General features: G+C 35.7%; 1 protein-coding gene across 7 annotated transcripts in view; it reads right to left on the bottom strand.

Moving 5' to 3' along the window:
- Window positions 1-25,333, bottom strand: part of RYR2 (ryanodine receptor 2) — a 375,228-nt gene that overhangs the window by 261,831 nt on the left and 88,064 nt on the right. For all 7 annotated transcript variants that reach the window (XM_030499610.1, XM_030499611.1, XM_030499612.1 and 4 more), the window contains exon 2: window positions 19,408-19,527. In XM_030499610.1, coding sequence (XP_030355470.1) covers window positions 19,408-19,527 — 120 coding nt within the window. The remainder of the gene's footprint in view (window positions 1-19,407; window positions 19,528-25,333) is intronic.

The raw sequence follows: 25,333 nt of genomic DNA, 5'->3' as shown, positions 1-25,333 counted from the left end.
ACAATGTTACTACTGTTATTTAAAGCAAGATTTTTGCTGGCAGAATATGTTTCGCATGTTTCACATACAATTTTGTGACCTATCAAAATTTTTTACTACTAAATCTACCCTACAGGTTATACACTCTAAAATATGAAAAATCTTGCATCATTTCACAGTGATCAAGCCAACATAACTAGGATACTCCTCCTTCATCAATTCCATTCTTCTTTACGTTCAAGACAGCCATGAGCACTTTCTTCCCTCTCCATTAAAACTGGGAATGGAGTCCCAATGAACATTTTTCAGTTATTCTCATAGCAGGTGAGTAAGACACACTTTGAGCAGCCAGAGAGTAAAAAAGGAGAACTGTATGAGATGATCTTGCTTTAATTAAGTGAAAGAGGCTTCTTCTTGCAGTCTAGCAAAATGTTAGAACCAGTTTCTTTTTCTTGAGACAAAAGGAAGAGCACAGTATCCTCCCTCATCTTTGCTGCATCAATGCCTAGACACTTGGCAGCTCTCAGAGAGCAATGTCTTTCCCCTAAGAGATGAAGAAAGATGCATCTACTGACGTTTGCAGTGAGCATGTGATTCAGACTCTTCCTCTCTGGCAGTTTCCCACCCAAATCTGCTCTACTGAAGATCCAACAGGCAGGGCTGTATACACTCTACAACCACCATGGCATGGACATACATGGGACAGATGCAGAACTGCCAAAATATTTAATTCAGACAGTTATAGCTCTGCTCACCCCTATATAGTCTATTTTAATGACGATACCTATAAAGTTCTGGATTTAGAAGACGAGGCTTCAGACTGGCATACAGACATAGACTGATGGTTCCTATTTCAATAGCCCCTCCAAAAATAATAATTCCAAGTAATTATACTAAAAATATTATTCACAGTGCATTTTCCATCTCGTCCTCTAACTCTCTACCTTATCTCTCATATTAACTCACATACAGATGGAGTAAATACAAAAAGTAAAGGCATTCAGTGTTATACGGCAGCCTAACATTTCCTACTGAAAGATATCTTCATAGAAATTACACTACAGTTTTCAGTTCCCAATCTGGAAAATGACTGCATAATCCAGGGGCTGCAAGGAAAAGCTGTAGCAATCAGTTTTGCAATATCAGGCTTTTCTGAGGACAGGTCAAATGTGTAGGCAGATATTTTAGTGATTGCTTTGCTAGAATATGAACGCACTATTCAATCATAAAGAATTTCGAAGAAAATATTTTGCTGTCTAACAACCACCCACCAATGAAGTTTTAATAGATCGCAAAACTACTTGTAACTACCTGGAAATTTTCAACAGCTTAATGGTAATAATAAATTTTTAATTTGAGAATGGAACACAATTAATATCCCAAAAAAAATGATCAGTGCTCAAAAGCAGATGTCTCAGCAGACATAAATAATCATGCTGTTTATCCATAACCTTCTTGTTCACCAATTTTTATTGCATTCATCTGATGTAGTAACTTTCTAAATGAAGGCATAGAAAAATAAGAAAAATAGTTCATATTCTAAATGGGTTTGTTTTGTTTTGTGACAGAATATGTAATGAGGTCCTTGTACAGTCTAGGGAACCTGTATTGCTTATCTTAACCTGAAAGATCAGTGGAAAATTATGATAAACAATGGTAATATTCAAAATAAGTTACTTTTCAATGTATTTTGACACATTTGCAACATCAATTATATTTTAATGGTTTTTAACATAAAACATACCCAATGACTTAAAAAGTAAAAAGTAGCAACTTTTTTTCCCAGTATTTCTCAGAGTTTAAAACATTACTGATTTTCTGTTCTTCTTTGCAGTTTTATCTTGTCAATTATTTGTCTATACAATCTAGTCACTAATAATTACAACCTAATATGCATGTAGCTTGATAAAAAAATAGGTTATTACACAAACTAGAAATTGTATATTACATTTCAAAGGCAGATTCATCAGTATTGCTAGAAGAAAAATAATAAATTATTAACTTTTTCTATTGATCCTTCATTATTGTTTGTAATAGCACAGTCAGCAAAACTAGACAAAATAATGTAGTTCTTCAATTTTTAAAGCATGTCTATTACTGGAGTAATTGCTGGATTATTTAGAAAATTTGAGAGTCCTTTATTTTTCCTGCCACTTTAAATTATATTTATTGTGTACACTAACTTTTTGTAGCAAGATTTGCATAGTAAATTATGCTTTACTCTGTGGGAAGCAGATTTGCAAATTAGATAATCATACCCTATATTAAAAAGGTGTTTTGAGTAAAGCTTTTGGAATGTTATTTAAAAATATCTCTAATTCTAGTCCAACCCACAACTGAATAATGGATACTGGATGCATTCATCACGCATTACTTCAGTTTCTAGTGAATTATTATTTACAAGCATACTGCACTCCAGCATGATGACAATGAAGGCAACAGGCTGAGATGTAAAACTGTCCCACTGTCCTTACTCTGATGATGAGATAGTGCTAACAAGCCACAATAACATGACCTGCTCATATAATTTGATAGATATAATCTTGTGAATGTAAACTTCTGCCTCTAATAAATAGTAGTACAAGACTGAAGAATAATAAATAGCATCAGCAAACACAATTCTGCCTCTAAGAATAAGCAGCTTTACCTCAGCTTTATTTCTATTCCTAGTTATTTGCAAGCTTCCTAGTTGTTTTCCTAGGCTCAGCTCATGGTCATTTTTATTTCTATTCTAACCAAATTCCCAATGAAAATTCATTGCAGGTATTTAATCCCTAACTGTATACTAAATATTCTCACATCAGTGCCTGAAGAGCCACCTAACTAAGCCTGATTTATGAAGTCTGATTTATGAAGCATCCACAGTTTACATCAGTGCCAAAAAATGAGACGTGGGTGTTCATAACTTCTTTTAAAACTAACACATTTATTAGATGCCTAACTTTGAGAATCCAAGTAGGAGGATTCAGAAAATTAATTTTAGTACAGAATTAAGCAAAACATCTGTAGTTCTATTTGTGGGAATAGCCTGAAAGAAACTGTACCCATCATCTATTTTCAAGTTACATTTAAATTTATACACCTCAGTCTTTCTGGCAGTCCTTTTCACTTAAATGAGAGTCTGTCTAGTGACAGTAATGAAACACAGTCAGTATTACCAAGTGAAAACATCCCTTTCCAGGGCTCCACATAGAAGGCACAGCATTCCACGTTTTCAAGCTTGCAATCAAAAAAATGGACCCTGTACAGAAATATGTGGCTCTGATGACCAGTCCCATCAGCTAAATACGATGAATCACACTCACCAAATCCCCAAATGGAAAAGACAGAGAATGAATTATGAGTCTTACACTTTCAGTTCTAGAAGAGAGGACCTTTCAATAACTCTGTCAAGCTCCTGAGTGTTTATTGTTGGAAGACCATGAAGGTTGCATGACCACCTCCTACAAAAAACTTGCTCTCAGTCATTTAGTCTATTTCAGTCTGAAACTATCACTTTCTGTATGAGGCATTTATAGGTTATTCCATCCAAAATAGTTGTTTCCATTCAAAAGCAGATTAATTTACAGCATTCAAAACTTTTTGTGATACTATCTCTGAAAACTGTAATGTCCCCATGTTTTTGGAAGAGTGGGAGTGGCCCTTTGTCACAAGTATGCTTTTCATTTTTTCTAGGAAAAACTTTGAATATCTGGTCCAGTTCTACTTCCTGAATAATGGCATTTTTCACATAGTAAAAATTTTCTTGCTAGCAATTGAAGCTTTAAAGATTCCTTGTTCACAGGACAGCTGTTACAGGGGGTAAAACTGAAAAACCTACAGGAATAGCAGGAGAATGAAGCCAGAATAGGGTCCAAAATAAAAACACCACAAACCAACAACAACAACAAAGGAAAAGACCATCAAGAGAGGTCAAAACAGCTAGTGGCAGAACTGAGGTCACACCCAAATACATTGCAATCAATTCATTTTCAAAGCCTAGAACACAAGACAGCTCCAAGTCCTCAGTGGTCCTTATAAATCACATTGGTTGCCTAAGCCACTAAGTGCTGATAACCTGCATTATAACAGATCTTGTTAATCTGACCTAAACAACCGATTGTTTTAACTTTTTAAAATAGATTCTATTCTTGTGGTCACATATACAAAGTTTCCCTATTGTACCCACATTTCTGAGTGCAAAATTCTTTCTTAAATGAAGCGTTAGATTTGACAAACCCAGCAGTGAAAAAAATGTTGAGCATACTTCATGTTGATATATCAAAGATAAACACCCATCTACAAAAGTCTTCGTCTTATCACGAGGAGTTACTAGTTTTAACCCATATGAGTTATGACAATAGTGAAGATCAAAATCCTTCCATATTTCTATTCTCAGATAGTGAATGTTATCTGCTGGTCACAGTGGAACAGTTCACTGGCAAAGAAAAATGTATTACCTGAAACTAGGGCTCTATAAACTGAAAGTATAACAACATTCAGAAGGAAACTGATTCTTGGGTTTTTCTTCTCTCATAACCTCCTTTAAAAATGCATAAGAAACCTACACTTAGGCTGTTGTTACATAAGTACAATTATATTCTTTTCTTTTATGCTTGGAAACAGCATCAAAGTTTCATGTTACAATTCTTCAGTTTATGCTCTTCAGCAACAACTTAGATCCAGACAGCTGTCAAGGGTCTTGAGGCTATTATTAACAGAACAGGCTGTTTTAACTGCTTGAAAGGTGTAATTCCCAGTATGATGTTTGCTTTCTTCACAGATTTGAGGCCTCATACATTCCACCTCTAACAAGGGTAAGGAAAGAGGTAATTTTCTCTTGCCTTCCATCTCTTCCCCCGGTCTCCTTTCTAATTATGCCTAAATCCAACCTATCTACACTACTGAAGCCTGTTTCTCTTTTTTAACAACTCACTGAAAATTTAAAACTCTTAGCAACAGATAAAAAGTGATACTGGGTAAGCAGCCATACAACTGCATTTCAGCCTTGATGGATAAACCAGGTCAATCAACAAAACAGACATTACAACATATGCTGCTGTAGCCAGAAGCTTAGATGAACATTAGCTAATATTGTATCACCCTAATGCAGTGTAAATGTGTTAATTTTTAAGGTAATTAGGAAAATTCTATGCTAATTAATAAAATAAAAATTCTCATAGGATAAACAGTACTACAGAGGTTCTAGGCACACATCCAAATTAACAAAACATTTTTTGTTTAACTTCATGCTGAGGCTGCAAATTCTACCTTACTATGCTAATCTTTTGAGTATTACTCAAAACTTTACAATTCCCTTTTATTCTTAGAGATTATGTTGTATTTGTAGCTACTGCAACAAGTAATGGAAAAATCTTGGGTATTATCACTGGGGAGGGTACTGTTGCTTTAGAACCTGGAAGAAGTAGCTACCTTTCGATTCCTGAAGCATCAGAAAGATGATCTTTATAAAACACTCTTTTGTCCCTTTCTGGAAAGCATAGCAGACACCCAACAGGAAAATCTTTCTAATGTCTCACCAGATTTATTTTATATGTATATATACATACACACGCATGCACATTTGCTATTATGATGAATTATGCACATTAAAACAATCGTATTTCAAAGTAGGAATCCTATATTCTCTCAGGATCAAACAAGTATGGTAAATGTTCAAGTCTTCTGTGGCTGTAATAAATAACTGACATAGCCTAACCTGTCTCAGTAGAAATCTTACCTCTGCATAATAAATAATAGGTCACTATTTGCAGAGATTCTCTTACCATTAAATTTATCCCTCAGCTGAAATCTTCACAGTGGAATTATAACATGTAAAAATTAAAACCAAATAAATATCAATACTAACCCTTTCAGAATACCCTACACCAACTCTAATGAGGAATTCATTCACTTCGTAGTGAACGCGAAATAACAAGCCTAAGAGAAGCAAAACCTGCAGACTTATTTCATAAGCTATCAACTATAAAACAAAGTAACAGACACCAAATTTTAACTTCAAAGGATTTTATTGTACATTTCCAACTATTATTCTTTCCATTTTATGTTGCTGAAATCAATAGTCAACTGGGAAAATTGGTGCCTACCAAATATTGCTGGAACTGGGGACTGGGAATTTAGGCTCTGAGTCATCTCTGACTTGTCCTTAAACAAAGGAAAGGAGATGCATCATCAGCTCTCTCCTGGGCAACACAGTTTAAAAGTAGCAAAGCATACACAGCTATCAAAATCCTTTGTGGCAAGATGTAATAATGCACTTGGTCACTTACAGTACTAAACTGCATATTAACAGTCAGTATTTTCTTCACACCTACGTAAAATAGATCAGTTTAACTAAAGTGAATAATGTATACACTTTTTTTTTTTGAGTCAGTACTCATTCATGTGCTTAATTCAATTAAAAAAAATTATTCAAAACAAATTAAATGCAACCACCCATAGAATTTTCAGCCTACCCCACCAGCATTGTAGAAGCTAGATGTACTTTATTCAAATTTAGGTGTGCCAGCCCCTATTCGCTAGCAAAACATCAATAAATTATAAATTCATTTATGAAGATGAATAGCATACCCTACCTTAGTTCTTTAGTTCATTTTGCTCCTTCTGTTACATGTATTTTAAAGGTAGTATTTTCATTCTGATTCAGCCTGGATCTACTATTTCCCGGATTATTTTGCTCCCCAGACTATTTTGATCTGACTTACCCAATTTGAAATAATAATAATGTCAAAAATTATAAATTTATCTTAAAAGGTAAACACACTCACCTCTGTAATGCAAAGCAAATAAATTAGAATGATACACTGAAAAGTATTCACTAAAAAAAAAAAAAAAAACACAACATATCTTTAATAAATTCTTGTAGCCTTAAACAAACTCCGACAGGTATTTGGGTCAGATACAGAAAGACTTGAGGAGTCCTAACAGCATGGACTGTCTGTGAGGAAATTCTTCATGAATCCAGGGACATATACTGTCAGAGTTTCACTGCTCATAAAGAGTACAATAATATTTTCAAGCATAAGTATCTATTTTTAAAAAAATTATATCACCGTGTATACTCAGAAATTGCGGTTTATCTGCAAATGTGTAAATGTATAAAGCCCCTGCATATAAATGGCACTGCATTTGAGCATACACTGCATAATATAAAAAACACCCATTTATTTTACTATGCACCTTCATCAATTACAGAATCAAAAAGCTTGTAAGACTAATTAGTGATTATTTGTTCAGCTTCTTAAAGATTCAAATTCTGTCCTTTTTCGGTCTAAGGTGCCAAAATATTGTTACGAAGCTGTTAAGCAAACAACTTTTAAAGGACTCTCTGCTTATCATTCAGTAACATACCAGCATAAAAAGCTGCCACAAAGTACTGTCTAAACAGAAATAGCCACATGCATTTTCCAGCAAAGAATCCACCTGCTTCAGAAGTGAATTATGTAAGAGCTAATAAAGAGGCTTAAAAATTCAGACAGTAAAGACAGTCTCAAGAACACAGTAAACTATGTGGAGTTCTACTCTTTTCCTGCTCTTCTTGAATACACCTTCAAGGAGGGAGTATAACAAGAAGTTTACAAATACCATCCCTATGTGAGACTATCACATTCATTTAGATCATTCACCAACCTGGAGTTTCCTTCTCTACAGTATTCAAGTTCTTCCTTTTCAAAATTTCACACTTTGACATCACGTAAGATATTAACTACAGTATTCTATGATTCTATGATTAAGACCTTTGCAGATACCTATTATGCACAACCATGCATTATTTTGAGACAAGGAAGTACAAAATGAAATATAATCCTTCGTAAATAAGAAAATTCAGTTGTAAGTAACTTTAAGCTTGGTGGCCTTGTACATAACAACAAAACTTTCCAAACCTAAAAAGCCCAACCAAAAGAACATAAAAAGGATCCTTGCATAAGACAAATCGTTGTAGCTGACATAATTCTAGAACCTTGTGACCTTCATACAAAATTTACTCTAACCAAAACAGGACTGTAGCCAAAGAGTATCTGAAACTAGCAGATGTTCAGGAGGTTCTGTAGCAAAGTTAACTGGTAAGTAGAAGGACGAAGAGAAATCACTTGCTTACATCAGTAATGTTACTGAACTAATTAAGTTGGTGTAAGCATTTACCTACTGCGCATGCTTCAAAGACTTCCAGAACAAGAGTTCAAGGAACGGCCAAGTGATGAAGACTGTTGGAAGAAGTAAAATGACCACCAAAGACCACTACCACCTTGTTATGTGCATGTGAAAATAGGCGTGGAAGTATGTAAAACGATTCTCAGACAAATATGTATGACGTTTATTGGAAATGTGATGAATGTGTATGTTAAGCAACAATATAATCACGGTCTGTTTGATGCTTAAACGAGACACACATTAGGAGGAGATATACCCTGTGTCTCCCGGCGCCGCAATAAAGAATACCTGCTTGTCAACTTAAAACTTTGTTGGCAAGTTCTTAACGAGTTCTACGAATCAATTTTATAGGTGTTTTACCAATTATGTCAACTTTCACCACCAAGCAAAGATGTTCTGCTCCTCCACTAAGGTGCATGTCTATGCTGGGGATTTAACACAACCTTTCAAATGCCTTTGTTTGGTGTTGCTTTTTAAAAATTAAAAAACAAAAAAAATTGCAAATTTTCAAAAATAACCAGAACTCTTCTTAATTACGTCTCCTAAGAAATCCACCTTTTCTATAGAAATAAAACAACTGTAATGAGAATTATGTGGACAGTTATGTATATGTGAAAATAATGGATCTATGGAAACTATAGATACAGTTGTCCTCCATAATAAATAAGCTTGAAATGTACACAATGGGAAATAATTATTTTGCTAGTTTGAGTTTATAAAGTGAGACTTTTATGATCTGTACACATACTTGCAACTGTATCAGCCAAAAGAGGTCACTAATTGTTAGTGTACTACTCACCAAAATATATATCGAATACAGCACTCAAAGTGCAGTAAGCTGTATTCTTACAACAGCTAAGCAAACTAGGCCGCATTTCTTATTTCAAATAAGACTTCATTCCAATTGTACTTCATTTCTGTGGACCTTTTTGTACTGCCTAATACTTAATTTATACACACTGGAGAAACAATTTTGGTATTATTGGGCTTTCCAGTTCATTGAATAACAGGCACTCAAATGGCCTCTTGGCAAGTCCATTCATACTTCATGTTGCACTGAGCAGAATATTTGTTTGCTTTCTAGGACCTCTGTGCAACAAGTCCTGTGTTGTGCTCGTTTTTTTTTCTCTTGGTACTCAAAATGTCACAGAGCTTGGGCATTTTCCTTCCTATAGAAATAACCTGTCCCTGCTTTGTCTTTTAATCACGAAATCATACCTTGGCCATTAGCATCCTAAACTAGCTGAACTAATTCATCCTATATTATCTAAAGCCATTTGAATGATGGCTGCTACTGATTTTGATTTACATTTCCCTCAATTATTGCCTTTTACCAGCTGCAAACACTGAAATTCCTAACTTCCTGTTACCATTAAAAGACATTTAGATGAGGGATAAAGGTAGAGTTTGTAGGATTGTTAAGAGAAGACTGTATCAGCCTTTAGAAATCCGCCCAGTGACATTTGTTTCCTATGCTGTTATGTGTGTAGAAAGCCAGTTCTTATGGAAAGGCAACGTTTTTGTGGATGATATTTTTGTAAATATGTCAAGAAAAGAGTGCAAATATCTGGAAAACAGAAGCTTCCCACTCCTAAATACATTACTTATATCCAGTAGGGAGGGAAGAGAAATTCTAAGGAGTTCAAGCTCAAAACATCAATTAGTATTAGCAGTATTATTATCAATTAGTATACTCACAAGGGACTCACTATATTTACAAGAATATCGCTTTCTATAAGACAAGAAAAACTCTCACACTCAGTTAAGCAGAACATTAGTTTCAACCCCTTTCAGCTCACACAACTCCCCAACTAGCAGATTTAAGGCAGCACAAAAGTAGACTGCACATAATCACTGCTTTACAAGATCCTTGCATTGAGGCACAGAGAACCATAAAACTCCTTTTGGCTTATAATAAGTATTTGAAAAAGCCAAGCCGAAAAAGCCAAGTCAAAAAAGACAAAAAGGAAGGACATCTTAAGCTACTAATCATACTGTGGGAAACCACAATATTATTCCCATCCTCCAGCTATTACAGACAAGTTGGTTCAGTAAGAAAAAACAAACTGGATGTGTCAGTGTGGTTCAGGATTCATGTATAAATTGCATGTCCACCACTCGTACCTACAAGTCTTCAAACAAGCAGCAAAGTTCCAACCATTATTCAAAAATAATTAAACACCAGGAAAAGCAGCCTTAACTCTGACCTTCTGCCTTTATGCATACTCTTTAGGAACATAACTAATTTTGAGGGTTTTTTTCCATCTAGCCTCTTTTTTTTAATGCAAAGCAAAGCAACTCTTCTTTTGCTTGTGAAATCAGAAAAAGTTATGCTTGTATTTGTATGTGGCAGCATTAGGAAAACTACCAAAACCAACTTGCATTTGGGTTTCAAGCACAGGGACACAAAACATACATCTTCAACCTCCAAGCTTCTTCCACTTGCGCAATTCTCCTCCTCCAATCCAGGTTATTTATAAACCAACACCCTCAATCTAATGTTGCAAATACTTCTTATGATAGCAAGATACAGCACTCCCTCCATTGTTAAAAAAGCAGAAATCTTCCTCATTTTTCATGGAGAAGTAACCAGAAGGAAAAACTAAGAATCTTGAAAATCACCAAAAGATAAAAATTTCAAAAAGTCTTAAGAAACAAACAAACAAAAATCCTTGATATCCCTTTTCTTTTTTTTGTTTCAGATATGACTGGTATTACTTACCTCAAGGAAGCACACAGATTCACTTGCTAATAGGCCCCTTTTCTTTGTCCTAATTTCTCAGAGCCCATTGGGCTAGGATGATTCGCAGGAGTCTGCTGAGCCAGATTTAGCCCAACAGAGCTTAAAAATACTGAGTAGAAAGTAACAATACCATTACTTCAAGTGCTGAGCAGGGCTACATCGCTAAGCTGAAACTCTTGCTTTAGACAAACATTGTCCAAAGGACTTAACATTTGAACTTTCATGGGTTCTTAGCTTGGAACACACAGATTTATAAATCTGTTTTTTCAGGTTTTCAGATGAGCAGCTACATATCAGCCTAATCAAAATTCCACTGACTTCTTTGTAACTACTCTGCCTGTACCAATCAAGCACATAGAATTCTGCTATAAACCCATCAGAGAAAATATTTTAAATGCTGAGCCCTACAGGGCTTAGCAAAACAAGTCATTGTGTAACCTTGCGATATTGTTACCCAGGGTAATGTGCCAAGCCCAAAGAAGCTGGGGCTGTGCTTGCATGGAACAGCTATCAGTTTTAACTTTGATTAGACACAAGCATGCAGCAAGTAAGAACTCTCAACTCAAAATATTCTGGTTTTGCTCTATATATCACTTTATTTAACTTTCAAGGACTGTCTTCCGGTATTTTAGTACAGCTAGTATATTTGGTGAAGGCAAATAATCTGTTTCCAGTCCTTAACACCTAATCCCAAGATTATTAAGAGTCCCAAGACTTTTATACTACATGGAGGATGGGAAGAGAAACCCAACCACCAAAACCCATCAACTCTGCAACTGTGTGAGGGCATTGCTTTGAACCAAATTTTCAAAATGCAAATAAAGCAAGCCATCATGTAATAGCAACTCTCCTTTTTAATAGGAACAGTACTAAAAATGGTAGGACAGAAGCTAAATCACAGCAAACTGGCAAGTTTTCAGAAGCCTGCAGAAAACTCAAACAAACAATTACAGGACTGTACACGGCATATCTGACCTCCTTCCATCATGGTGCTTTTATCACAGCTGTATCTCAGACAAGGTTTTCCAGCATAGTATCTCCTTTTTTTTCTGTTTTAATCTTTAAATAATGAGAGGCCTAAACAGTTATTGGAATATATAGTTATAAAGGAAACTGCTTTAATGGGATTTTTCAGGTCTTGTTCACTTAATTTGTACCACAAGTTGAATTCCTGCATCTGTTCCACTACAATTAAAAACAAACAAATAAACAAAAAAACCAACAACCAAACAACCACCAACAACCACCACCATCATGTGTGGGTTTGTAAATATTTAGGGTTGGTTTGTTTGCTTTTAATAGACATTTAGACACTGAAGAAAGTTGCAAACTACATATTTGAATGGAGAAATTACAACTCAGGTTTTGTTTGTTCAGTAACATAAATTTTACAGCTCTGGGTTACATTTCTTAATTGCATGGCCTATGTTATTAAGAGTATGAAACAAGTCATTAAAGATAAAATGAGCATTTTGAAATTTGTCTTGCATTGGTTAGTTGCTAACAGACATAATGTACACATACATATCATACGTACTACTCCTTCATTCAGTGCCACCACCTGGAGTAGTATCATCACCTAAGTAATTCCCCAAACATGCTAAATTTTATTATTATGCCTACTAATACTGCACACAACTTTCAGCTGATATAAAGCCATATTTCTGTTGCAGCTTTCCATCCATGGAGATCTAACCCAGTGTGTTTCACATTCATTTGAATGTTTCACGTTTACTTCAAATTATTTGCTTTCCATTTCAAGAAGTAATTCTGTTGGTTTGTGGGATTAAGTACAAGGATCACAATCAGGTCTGATGGCTATGGCTACACATTTGCATTTAGGCTCAGGATTTATACAGGGCTTACAAAGAATAAAAATTGAATCTATGTACATAATAAAAAATATTTACAATAATACAAATTGTGTTGCATAAAGCTACTATAGAGAAGCGTTTTATTGGGAAAGAATGATTCATTGAACAAAACCCTGTCTGGTCTACGCGTATAAAGACTTCCTCTACATATGCCTAAATCATGCAAGTAATGTGGAAGTACACATGAAATGGCTACCAACTCTTCATTTAAATTATTAAAACCGATGATCTTAGTGAATGTCTGCCAAATGGAGTCCTCTGAACATGAGTTTATGCAAGATTAAGTGCCATCTTTGCCATTAAATATGAACATTCATTTTGGCAACATGACACAAAGGCAATTAAAACGGCCTCAGAGGTGGAGTTACAAAGCCTTGCCAAAGCCCTCACAGTATTTTTTTACTTTTTTAGAAGTACAAAATGGAAACATAAGCACAGAAAGAAATGACAACAAGTATCAAAAAATGCCGAAACAAATACCTTACTGTATGACAAATTCCCAGAACATTCCAGTGTAAACACAATCCTGATTTGATTCTTCAGTGTGAATCAAATTTTCAAAAACTTAGCATTTCATTATGTCAGTAACTGCTCAAAAAGCATCCACTTGTATCCATACATTAATGGACACCATGTGCGTTTTGTCTTACATTTGGATTTAATGCAATCAAAAACTGTGCAAAGTACAGGTACTGTTTCTTGACTGTCAGAAACAGTTTTAGACTCAATTTCTCTGGAGTCAGAAAGATTATTTGCCTTGGCCACTGAGAACATGCTCAAGCGTTTGCTGTACAAGACAAAAAAGAAAGCAATTCTTGCCTTCAGATCTTGCACTCTGGAAGACAAATGGAAAAAAAGAGGTTTTTTTCCCCAAGGCAACAAGGTTACAGGAGTTCAGGCCAGTGCCCCTGCCCACTGTTTAGGATGACACCCTTCTCTAGACACATCTGTATAGAATTTGACTGCTGGCAGAGAAATTACTGGTGTAAATACTAGAGAATCATATTTTCTTGTATCCTTGGCTGTGCCTGGTGACCATCTTTCTCTACCCTCCCTTCCCCTATTCTCCTCTCCCCTTCCAGCAGAGCCACCTGTCCAGCTCCTGCTTTTTGTATTGAAAACAGACCCAAAAAAGGGCAAAGAAAAAACACCAAGAATTGGTATTTGGCAGCACAAGAAACAGCATGCTAGTCTTATCATTAGGCTTTATTTTCTAACCCCTCACACAACAGTAGCATCTAGGGACCAACAAAGAAGGGACCATCACTGATACACATAGCTGTGGGTCATGGAGCAGACAGCCCCAGGCGACTGGCCCACACCAGTCCAGCAGCAAATCTGCAGAATCTCTCCTAGTGTTGCAATCATGCCTTGCCACATGGGAGAAAAGTGAGAAAAGTGGTTCTTCAAAGACAAAAATGGAAAAAAAAAGTTATCAGAGTTTTTGGACTCTCAGTACTGTAACTTATTATATATAATGTAATTCAGAGCGCAGTGGGAAGTTCACACCATGGCATCACACAGTGCACCGCCTTCTTAAAAAGAAAAAAAAAAAAATAATAAAAAAGAGGATTTTTGCTTTTTTTCCAGATCTTTAAAAACACCCATCATGTTATCCTTCCCTCTCTCAAGCCCAAATTGCTGAAAGCTCAAAGTGGGGGGCGGGGGGAGTGGGCATACGGATGGAACTACAGTTTTTATCAGTCCTTTTTGATGATGTAAAGCAGTTGTTCTATACCTCAGAGCATTATGGAATTAAAGTGTGAGTTTACCACCTGCCATAAAAACAAGAGAAAACAACACCTTATGCCAATAAAAAGGGTAACAAGGGTAGGTAACTCACTCTCAAGTGTTCTGCTGTGCAGTGGTTCACAAGTGATTCAAACCATGTTTGTGACTGGTCCAGAGCTGAGTGCTTTTCATTCTGCACCACAGACAGTTATCATATTCGGGAGCTGTTAAAACACAGCTCCAGCTTGTTTGCTTTTCAACACTCCATGCATTATTTAGGCCTAAAATAAAACTACTTCAATAGCAGACAGCATAATCTTTTAATGAATGGACTTCCTCATATTAGCTATCTGTTTATATATAAAAGGCAACAATCTAATTTTCAAATGTAAAGAAACAGATATCACAAGTCATTGAGAAAACTATTAATAATTCTTGTTTTGATAAAATGGATGGTCTTCCATATAAAGAATAGATTTAAAAGTACTGCAAATATTGATGAAACAAAATTACCTATAGACCATTGTCAAAAAATAAGTTGATGGTCTTTTTTGTCTTTTTTTTTTCTTCTGACAACCATTGCTTATTTTCTTCATTTTAGTCAAGAAATTAAAATTCATGTTATAGATTTAACAAGACATGCTGGATAAATACTGAGTTGAAATTAGGAAACTAAGCATTTTAAATTGTCTTCAGCATGTCTCTGGGTTTTGTTACTCTTGTCGTTGCAACTATTTGAACGTTAAAAATTTTTGATGGTTTATGTATTCTGAGTATCAGATATGTAACCTATTTCTAGAACAACATCTATTTTGAGATAGATCTGCTTGGTAGATTGGTAGAGATTAAAATACAATTATTTTTTCAGTTGAGCTAATACACCCCTATAGATGAGTAGATCATGCATTTATCTTGTACTAACCCAATTATTCTATACTCCGAACTGTCTCCTATTGATAAAATTACACATAATTTAGACCTGACATCATGTTTTGGATTTATGCTGAAAAAAGTGTTGATGATTCAGGGATGTTTTAGTTACTCCTGAGCAGTGCTTAAGCAGAGTTAAAGCCTTTTTCTGCTCCCCACCCCACCAGCAAGGAGGCTGTGTGTGCACAAGAAACTGGGAGGGGACACAGCTGGGACAGCCAATCCCAATAGACCAAAAGGATATTCCAGACCATAAGGTGTCATGCTCAGCTTATAAAGCTGGGAAAGAAGGAAGTAGTGGACGTTTGGAGTGATGGTATTTGTCTTCCCAAGTAACCATTAGGTGTGATGGAGCCCTGCTTTTCTGGGGACGGCTGAACATCTGCCTGACAATGGAAGTGGTGAATGAATTCCTTGGTTTGCTTTGCTTGCACATGCAGCTTTTGCTTTAGTTATTAATCTGTCTTTTTATCTCAACTCATGAGTTTTCACACTTTCACCTTTCCAATTTTCTCCCCCATGCTGCTGGGGGGGTTGCGAGTGAGCAGCTATGTGGTCCATAGTTGCCAGCTGGGTTTAAAGTTAGAAAAAAAATGAATGAAATAAAGATAGTGTAAAGTGCAAAAGAGGTTTTATCCCATTATCAGCCAGAGGTAGAGAACAGTCCCTGGTAGAACTTGAAAAACTTTTACAAAGATCCATCCTTGATTTCTCCAAGGCTACTGCTGTAACCAGTATTGGATGTAGTCACTCTGTGTGTCCTTCACAACAGCAAACAAATCCACTGGATTAAATAATTCATTTCAAAACAAGAATACATTTGCTATACAATGACCCATGACCCAGTTTGGGGTCTGACTGCCTGGGAGGCAGCTTTGCAGAAAAGGGCCTGAGGGCATTAAGGTGGGCATAAGCCCACGGTGTGCCTTGGAAGCAAAGGACAATAGCCTTCCATGCTGTACCAAAAGTTGCCTAGAGTTACTGTTTTTCCCTTTCACTCAGCACTTCCTAGACTATATAGAATCATAGAATGGTTTGGGTTGGAAAAGACCTTAAAGATCATCTAGTTCCAACCTCCCTGCCACAGGCAGGAACACCTTCCACTAGACCAGGTCGTTCAGCACCCTTTTCAGCCTGGCTTTGAACACTGCCAGGGATGGGGCAGCCACTTCTCTGGGCAGCCTGTTCCAGTGCCTCACCACCCTTCTAGTAAAGAATTTCTTTCTATTATCTAACCCAAAGCCACCCTCTTTCAGTTTAAAATAGTTACTCCTCATCCTATCACTACATTCGCTGAAAAAGAATCCTTCCCTATCTTTCATGCAGGCCCTCCTTTAGTACTGGAAGGCTGCCATAAGGTCTCCCTGAAGCCTTCTCTTCTCTAGGCTTAACCACCCAACTCTCAACTCTCTTCCTGTAAGAATGAGCAAACCAGTGGACAAAAACATTCACAAACTTAAAAATATAACTGTACTTTGAAATTTGATTCCATAAAATGACATTTTGTGATAAGATGCATTTCTTCTCAGAAGGAGCCTGACAGCAAATTTAATAGTAAAAAATGTCTCTCCACTTGCTATAAATAAACCAACCTCGAGCCTAAAAACAAGCTCTAATGTAGCTCCAAATCTGAATTCATTCCCTATTTAAAATTCAAACACTTTACAAGAAATACAGAAGAACAATATAGTTACAGAGCTAAGAAATAAAGAGGGTATTTTTTTCTCAGTAAAGTGATTTGACAAGCATGGATTATTTTCCAAAAGAAGACAGTGGAATTTGGCAACAGTTTTGAAATGTGAGCACATGTGAACTGATAATGCTTATTAAAGTGCTTGCTAATTTAGCCCAACTACCATCATCCATTTTTTCTTGGTTGTTTTCGAAATCTGCTGTTGTCCTCCAACACTGACGGAATCTATACAACCGCCCAAAGAAGTACTTGTGTTGTAAGCTTGAACGGAAGAAAATAAAATTAATTAAGTAATTTTCATAATGGGCCTGCTGGTGGTGTTGAAATAGGATAAGCATTAATAGTCATTAGTTGCTAAATTATTCTATCAATATACATCTTCAATTTGACCATTATGTTTGTAGGGTGAATGATCTTAGTGTGAGAAAGTGCATGCGAATAAGCTGTGATAATAAAACATCAGCTACACCACTAGGAGCCACATCTTGAAGGATACTGGAGAACAGGAGTGGCTCGTTCCAGGCATTCTCAAGAATGCAAGTCTAGGATGATAGCTGAGGCCTATTACGGGTACTTGGTTTCATACTTCATCCTTGATACCTGTAATTCAGATGCCACATTACCGAATTAAAGTGCATCGCAATCCCATTACAACTGGAAAAAAATAGTCTTCAAGACATGCAGTGAATTTTTTTAACTGTCTCATGAGCTCCATTGAAGCCTTTTTCAAATTATCACATGCCTCTTCTAATATTTCCTATGCTCCTCCTTACATAATGCAATAGTAACGTTGTATGGACATAGATATTAGAAAGAAAAAAATTTTTATTTACTCTTATTTACAGTCAACTTTGCTTTAAGGATTTGGTAATTTTACGGCTCCCTCAGTATTTACATCTCCAAATCACTTCAAACAAGCTAATCCTAGAAACTGTCAGCCTTACAAATTAAAACAAGGATGAGCTGCATGGGTTTTCTCTCTTGTTTGGTTTTTTTTAACCCTCCAAGTTCATGCAGAATAATCAGAATAAATACTGCTTCACAAAACATGGAGAAAAAGCAGCACTGACAAGGAAACATAGGAGATGAATACAGCGTAAATTTCATATCCCTTAAAGGCAAGAATGGTCAGGAATTTTATATAGTGATAGAGAGACTGTAGGTTTAATATCCAAACTTACTGAATGATAATAAATTCATTAAATTGATCTTTCTGGCCTTCCAGGCAACTAGCACTGCAACCACATCTATCCCAGCACATTTTTATTGTTAAAAAGATCAACTTAAAACAGAGCGTCATGAATTAATTCATCTAGATCACTGCTATTATAATGAATCATTAATATCCTAGTGAAAAATTTATTATTATGAATAATAGATTCAAAATGATGACACAGAAAATGAAGCATTACTCTTCAATGTATCAGAGAGAATAAAAGTGATGTTATGGAAGCTGGCAAGATAAAAACTATCTTTTTTTGTTGTTGTTGTTCTAAACCTCTAAAGATGCCTTTCCAGATGCTTTACCTTAATTTTATTTTCTCATCAAACAGTTATATTTCAGCTGAAGAAAAAACAAATACAATAAGGAACATTCTTCCCTTTGTATAAATAAAAAAATCCAACTATACCCATTGCTTTGGTCGCAAAGCAGTTCTGCCATCAGAAGGCATGTTTTTGTCTTCAAAATATTTGTTTGAGCATACATGATTGTGAAACAAAACTCCTCCTTTGCAACAAATGGCAAAGTTAATTTTTCAAACTACTGTACCTACTGCATATATAGCAGAGTTAAGTAGGCTTAGATAACAAACTGATTAGATGAGATGATTTTGATACCTACATGATTACTAGGTTCAGTTAGGGAATAAGGACTGAAAGTAATCATCACCTCAACATAAATGTTACAAAATAAAAACTTACCACAAATAGAATAAATGCTCTCTTTCCTGGGGAGTTAAAATCAGAGTAATTAAATGCGTCTTTGAGCACACAACAACAACTGCACTGCAGCTTACTACAACTGAGTTTGGACAAGCAAAGTAACAAGCGTATTACTGAAATGGACTTCTGCAGCAAGCTAGTTTTAAAGTGAGCCCAAAACAGAAATCACAGCATTAGAGTTCAGCCAAAGGGCCATGACAAAGGAACAGTTAATCTTCAAAGTGGCATTAAATATTCCTTAAATTATTGATAGATTTGATTTGTCCATTCTCCTAGAACAATTTGTGTATTGCACATCAAAGCAAGCAATATTATAGCTGTATCCTTGCTTCATACATGATGCTTTAAACACTCAGAAGTACCTTAGAATTTGATGTGGATTCCAAAAAACAAAGCCTGTTGCCAAATCCTTCTGCAGCAAGACACAATTTCTGTTGCTCCTTGTGAACAGTTGCAGTGCACTGCAGAACCACTTCATCATCCTACCAAAGAAATAAACAAGAACAGAACAGTGGTTATGCTTCTGGCCCAACAAGATCTGGGGAAGCATTTACAAAATCATTGCTAAACACAGAAACAGCTATCCCTGAACACAAGCAGAATCAAATCTCAGCATATTTTTTACTTTTAATGTGGGCAAATCAATTAAAATAATTCTAATAACTACATACGTGCTTTTCCCATTTGCCTGTTCCTGTAACAAAGGTCAGTATGTATGAAATATAACTGTTATGGGACTAAATCCTTGTAGTAATACAGTCGAAGGAGATCTTGCCAACAACCCTGAAAAAACATTAGCAGACCCTTATGTAAATCCCAGTCATTTAAAGTAACATAACTATGAACTGCAGAATCCTTTTGCAGAAATGTAGTTCAAGTTAAAAAGAAAGAAAAACTTTGTAATGAGTCTGTTTTCTAACAGTTTTGCTGTTTAAGAATAGAACAAAAACAGTATCAGTTTCTCCATTCTCCTCACTCATTTAGGAAGCAAAATTAGGGTTTCCAATAATGAATTTCACATGAATGATTATGAAGAGGCCATACTGAACACTGCAAATAAAATGTAATACAAAAACAAAACTACCAGATGAAGCATGCAACTGGAAGCAGAACAGGATGAGGCTACAAAAATGCACACAGTAAGGCATGCATGTTTACCAAAAAAAAGTGTTCTTACAGGCAGCTTTTTACATAGGGACAGAGAAGTTCACCAAATTAACTAAAATGCCTGAATTTAAGCTGAACTGAGTAATTTGAAGCCACTTTTAAACACTCATCCTGAATTAAGCTGGACTTCTCTTTACCTTAATTTACTTCAATCTAGTAATTAAACTAAACTGTCTTTAATTCTGAAAAGGAGATTAAATAGAGTTTAATCCAACACTTTAAAAAGTAATTCATGGTACCTTTTTTAAGTTGTCCTCATGTAGCAAACTCCAGCCCTAAGTGTAGGTAAACCCGTTTCCTTGTATACCAACAACAGTGCCCAAGCTGCATTTCACAATCAATTGTAAAGCAAAAAGTAGTAACTGCTTCCGGTCAGACACTACATCCAGAAAATGTAATATGTGCATGTGTTTATACGTGCAGTTTACAATTGCAACTAACAAAGAAAAATCCCTAAAGGCCAAAATCAAGGACCTAGAAGATTACATATACAAAGCTAAGAGCTTTGCTGTGTACTCTTTGTATAAGAAGCATCTATTAGAACCGAGAGCACATGGGGTGAGGGAGTTGTTTTGGGGTTTTAAAGTGCAAAATTAGTATTCCCTAATCTTCATTGCACTTGATTCAACTAAAAGTTTATTTTCAGGTTAAAATAAGTGGTGTTAGATTTCAGCTATATAAACACATTCTTCTTCCTCTTTCTCTTCCTAGCCTTTCTTCCTAAATAAGCACACTAGCAGAATGGAAACTCCAGTTTCACAATCATACATTGTGCTAGAGATGTCTCCAGAAAGGGTCACTAGAGAAGATACAAACATCATACCTCCATAGCCAGAGGCAGACAGGCTACTTTCTGCTGAAATGAACCACCAGTTTCATTTTGTACTGCCTTATTTTCTACCATTGTATGCTGTTGTGCTTTTAGAGAAAGTCTGAAAAGGGTTCTACAGAGTCCAGCTACAAAAATTATTCTACACTGACAGCAGCAAAAATATAACTTGGTTTGGGGCAAGTCCCTGACATACTTAATTTTTAGTTAACGATCTAATGCATCATATCACTTCCTGCAAATGAATTGTGCACAATCACCATGCATACATGTATAATGTAGCTGCTGACTGTTGGAGAACTGAGAAAACTGCTAAACTTCTTGACATACAAACTTTCTCAATTCATCTTGCAAATATTTTTTCTTTTGCTGTGCAGTGTTCATAGCTTATTTTTTAAATACATAGCTCACAAATAAAGACTGATTTCTTTAAATATGCTTACCAATTAATAATGAAAATGAATCACCCTCCCATGCCCTTGCCCAAAGTTAATTCCTGGGTTGGCAGGACATACTCATTAAAACAACAAAGCAAATCATAACTCTGTTTTGCTCCATTTTCTTTGTTTTGCATGCAGATGGTTACCATAAACGCTCTCTTAATTTAGGCCACAGAGTCAGAATGTTGTGGAACTTCTCACTCAAGGTGAGGTTGACAAAATTGGCACAGGATGTTAAGACAGACGTAAAGCCATTGTCAGATCAAGTGAAAGGTGACTGCAGATAACCAGGTGTTATACACACCCAGCTCTAAATTACTTTGTATTTCTGTGCACATCCATAGAGAAGAATCCAATATAAACTCTCCCTGGATTCAGTCTTCCAACATTTACTAACTACATCTCCAGAAGATTCCTATAAACACATAATTTGATTGTGTTACAGAATTACATTAAGATACCTAATTCGATTCCATTTCTTTAGAACAGACTTCTAAGTGAGTAAGCATCTCAGCACTGTCTTTCTAAACTTGTTTTCAAAACAGCAAATGCTACCCAGTTCCAGTGTCAGGAGAGCTAAAAAATGCCTAATTTCCTTATTTGAATCACACCACCAAAAAGATCTTCACTGAAGGTCACTTTGCTCTTGTATGAAGAAAGTTACAGTGTGCATCATATTACATGTCTATTAAAGTAAAATATTTTTCAGATATTCTTAAATCTTGAAATCTGAGACATCTCAAACCGGTTCATTTCCTCCTATGACATTTTGAGCATTTTCATATGCTATGCATATAAAGTTTCAGATTATAATTTTTTCTGTCAGTCACTGTCAGATTAGAACTGATGAAAGTAATTTGTTTCAAAGGATTACATCTGTAGTGTTCAAAAGTTAAGCAAACACATCACATCATGTATACACATACACTCCTATCCACCTCTTTACAAACTCTCCTCATTTGAGACTGAAAATTCAGGGGTAGAGGCAACATGAAAGTGCTGACAAGAATATTAGTGTCCTTTAAACATCTCTGTCAAACGTCGAGTTACTTAAAATCGCAGTAAACTAAACAGAGATGAAAATTAAAGAGGTTGCAAGAAACCAACTTCAATGTTGCTCTTCCAATGTCTGCTTCTGATGTTTAATGCTAAAATGCAATCATTTGTAGGAACTTTTGATTCACTTAGATTGTAAACTTTGGCCAAACTGTGTTTTAAGACATGTAGAAATACTTTCTACGCATTACCAATATAAAATGCATAGCCAAAAGAAGAAAACCTAGTCTTCCACAACACAGATATAGGTCTTGTAATTGATCAAAGTAACATGTGTTAATAAATAGTGTCTGTCATGTTCAATGAAAATCACTTGATCTGATTAAAATCTGATAAAAACCCAGTATTTATATTCTGCTGTAATTAATATAAGTATTTGATTTAAACTCCATATTCAAAACAACAACAGATTATAAGGAATAGTCTAGATAAAAACTCCTGAAGAGTTTAGAAGAAAGGGCAATAGTACAGACTTAATATCCCTGCAGAGATTCGCACTGACATATACTACTGTTATTTTTGTTTTGCTGAATAATCATCACTTAGACACACATCTGCCAGTTTCCTCTGTGGAAACTGGAAAATTTTAGTTATTTCCATCCCAATTCACTACAGCAGCCTTCATTAGCAAGCCCAAAGATGCTGCTTTGCCTTCTATTTTACCAGGTTTTGGATACAGAAAAAAGTTAATCAAGACAGTAAGGGAAAGTAGGTACCGATATCCACACAAATTCTGTGCACACAGTGGTGCTGCAGTTTATTTTCAAATGCACAAGCAATGTGTCCCCATAACACCAACGGAGCGCAGTCGCGGATATATCAGCATTTACTGCAAGTAAGAATGAATCCAACTTGAGAAGCTATCCATTTAGTTTAAGTACTTTACAAGATGATTCTTCCATCCATTCTCATTCATCCTTCAGTACACAGTCTGATCTGCTTTATACCCGTATTTCCAAATTCCCAAGAGTGTTATCTCTATCCTGCAAACAGACAGGTAAGGAGCAAAGATGATACTGTCTAGCTACAATAAGAGAGACCATGCCTAGACAGCAGGAATGGTTCTCAGATTGATGAACTGAAAACCTGAATCAGAAAGCTATTCTCTTTCCTAAGTTTGAAAATGAACTTTCTAAAGGTAACGTGCAGGTAAGACTAACACAACCAGGCATAAACAATGCTTTAAGATTATGGCCAAGCACCATTCTGGAGTAATCCATTAATCCTGATTAATCCTTATATGTCAACCAATACACTAGTTCATAAAGATACCATATCTTCCACCAAAAAAAGATATTCTGTTTTGTGTTATGTCAGATACCTGCACTGACTCAAACAGCATGAGCTTTTGACTAGCATACTACTGCATTGATCATTCTGGTTCTTCAATAAGCATTCTGAAAAAAAACACGTCAGTGTTATTTATGCCACAAAGTCCTATTTATTTTTAAAGCATCCAATTTTAAAAAGCAAGGACAGTTATTGAATGAAGATCAGCACACAGCAGATTCTTAATTATATCTATTCATTATGAGCTACTTAATTATTTTCATAAAATCTTCATATGCATAGAAACTAAACAAATAACTGATCTAGCAGAAGACCCAGTAACTAAAAAAAGACCAAAAAAACCCAACCAAACAACCCACACCTTTAACAACATCATAACAGTTTCTAGAGCTAAAAATTACTCCTATAAACCAAAATGCTCCCAACAATAGCCATAAATGCAAACTGCATGCTCAGAACTGCATTGCAGAACACCAGATTAATGGGGGAAGAGCATGAGTTTGCTGTCAAGGTAAAATATTAAAACAGTGAGTTCTCAAAGCTCCTTAATAGCACTTACTTTCACCTACAGAGATTATTTGACTTTCCTGCAAAATCCACATATATACTACCCAGACAAAAAAAAAAAATTCAGTTTCTCATGTGAAGATGTGGGTGTGTGAAGTTCCAATAGGTATGTTTTGACTAGGTATATTTTTCTAAGATTAGCAATTTCAAGTTATGACTGAACAAAACATATATATACACACCCATACACATACATACACCCACACACAAATAAATATATATAGTTCCTTGTAACAGACAGTGTTACTCTGTCCTATTAAACCCTGACAACTGATACCCTCCTGTGTGAAGTCAGTTTTGACTAATCCTTAACCTTCTCAATACGTTAATTCTATTAAAGGACTAATACTGGCTGGCTGAATTGCCACAGATAGGCACAGGTGCTTTTAGCACCTCTTCAGTATAGACATAATTGCGATTTTGAGGGTGGAATATTTGCATTGTGGTATTTTTCTTGAAATCTATTAGTTGGTGGGTGGTGTGTTTGGTTTGAGGTTTTAGGGGGTGTTGGTTTTGGGGGGGGAGGGTGTTATATTTTTCATTTGGGTGTTTCCGTGGGGTATTTGTTTTTCTTTGTTGTTGAGTTTTTCATTTGGGGCAGGGGGTTGGTTTTGGTTTGTTGTTTTTTTTTAAATTCTGCACATTGTAGTTAGTATCTTAAACTTTTAGTAATTACACAAGCTTTTAAAACTTCTGCATTCATATCTCATTCGTATCTGGTACTGGTTTATTACAGAGTCAAAGGACAGAACAAGACTTAGTGATTTCTTTATCTGCATTCTTTAAGGATAATATAATTTCCTACTGTATGTCTTTCCCTGGTTTACACTCCATGTCATCACTACCTCCAAGTCTTGCAATCATACAAGAAAAGCACAATATTGGAGCTTCTAGTATTGATAAAAATCATTGCAGGAAAAGTGGATGATAACTGAAGTA

The sequence above is a fragment of the Strigops habroptila genome, chromosome 10, assembly GCF_004027225.2.
Source record: "Strigops habroptila isolate Jane chromosome 10, bStrHab1.2.pri, whole genome shotgun sequence".
In the NCBI taxonomy this organism is placed as follows: Eukaryota; Metazoa; Chordata; class Aves; order Psittaciformes; family Psittacidae; genus Strigops; species Strigops habroptila.
Note: the sequence above shows the minus strand (reverse complement) of the source record. Positions and strands in the feature narration are given on the sequence as shown.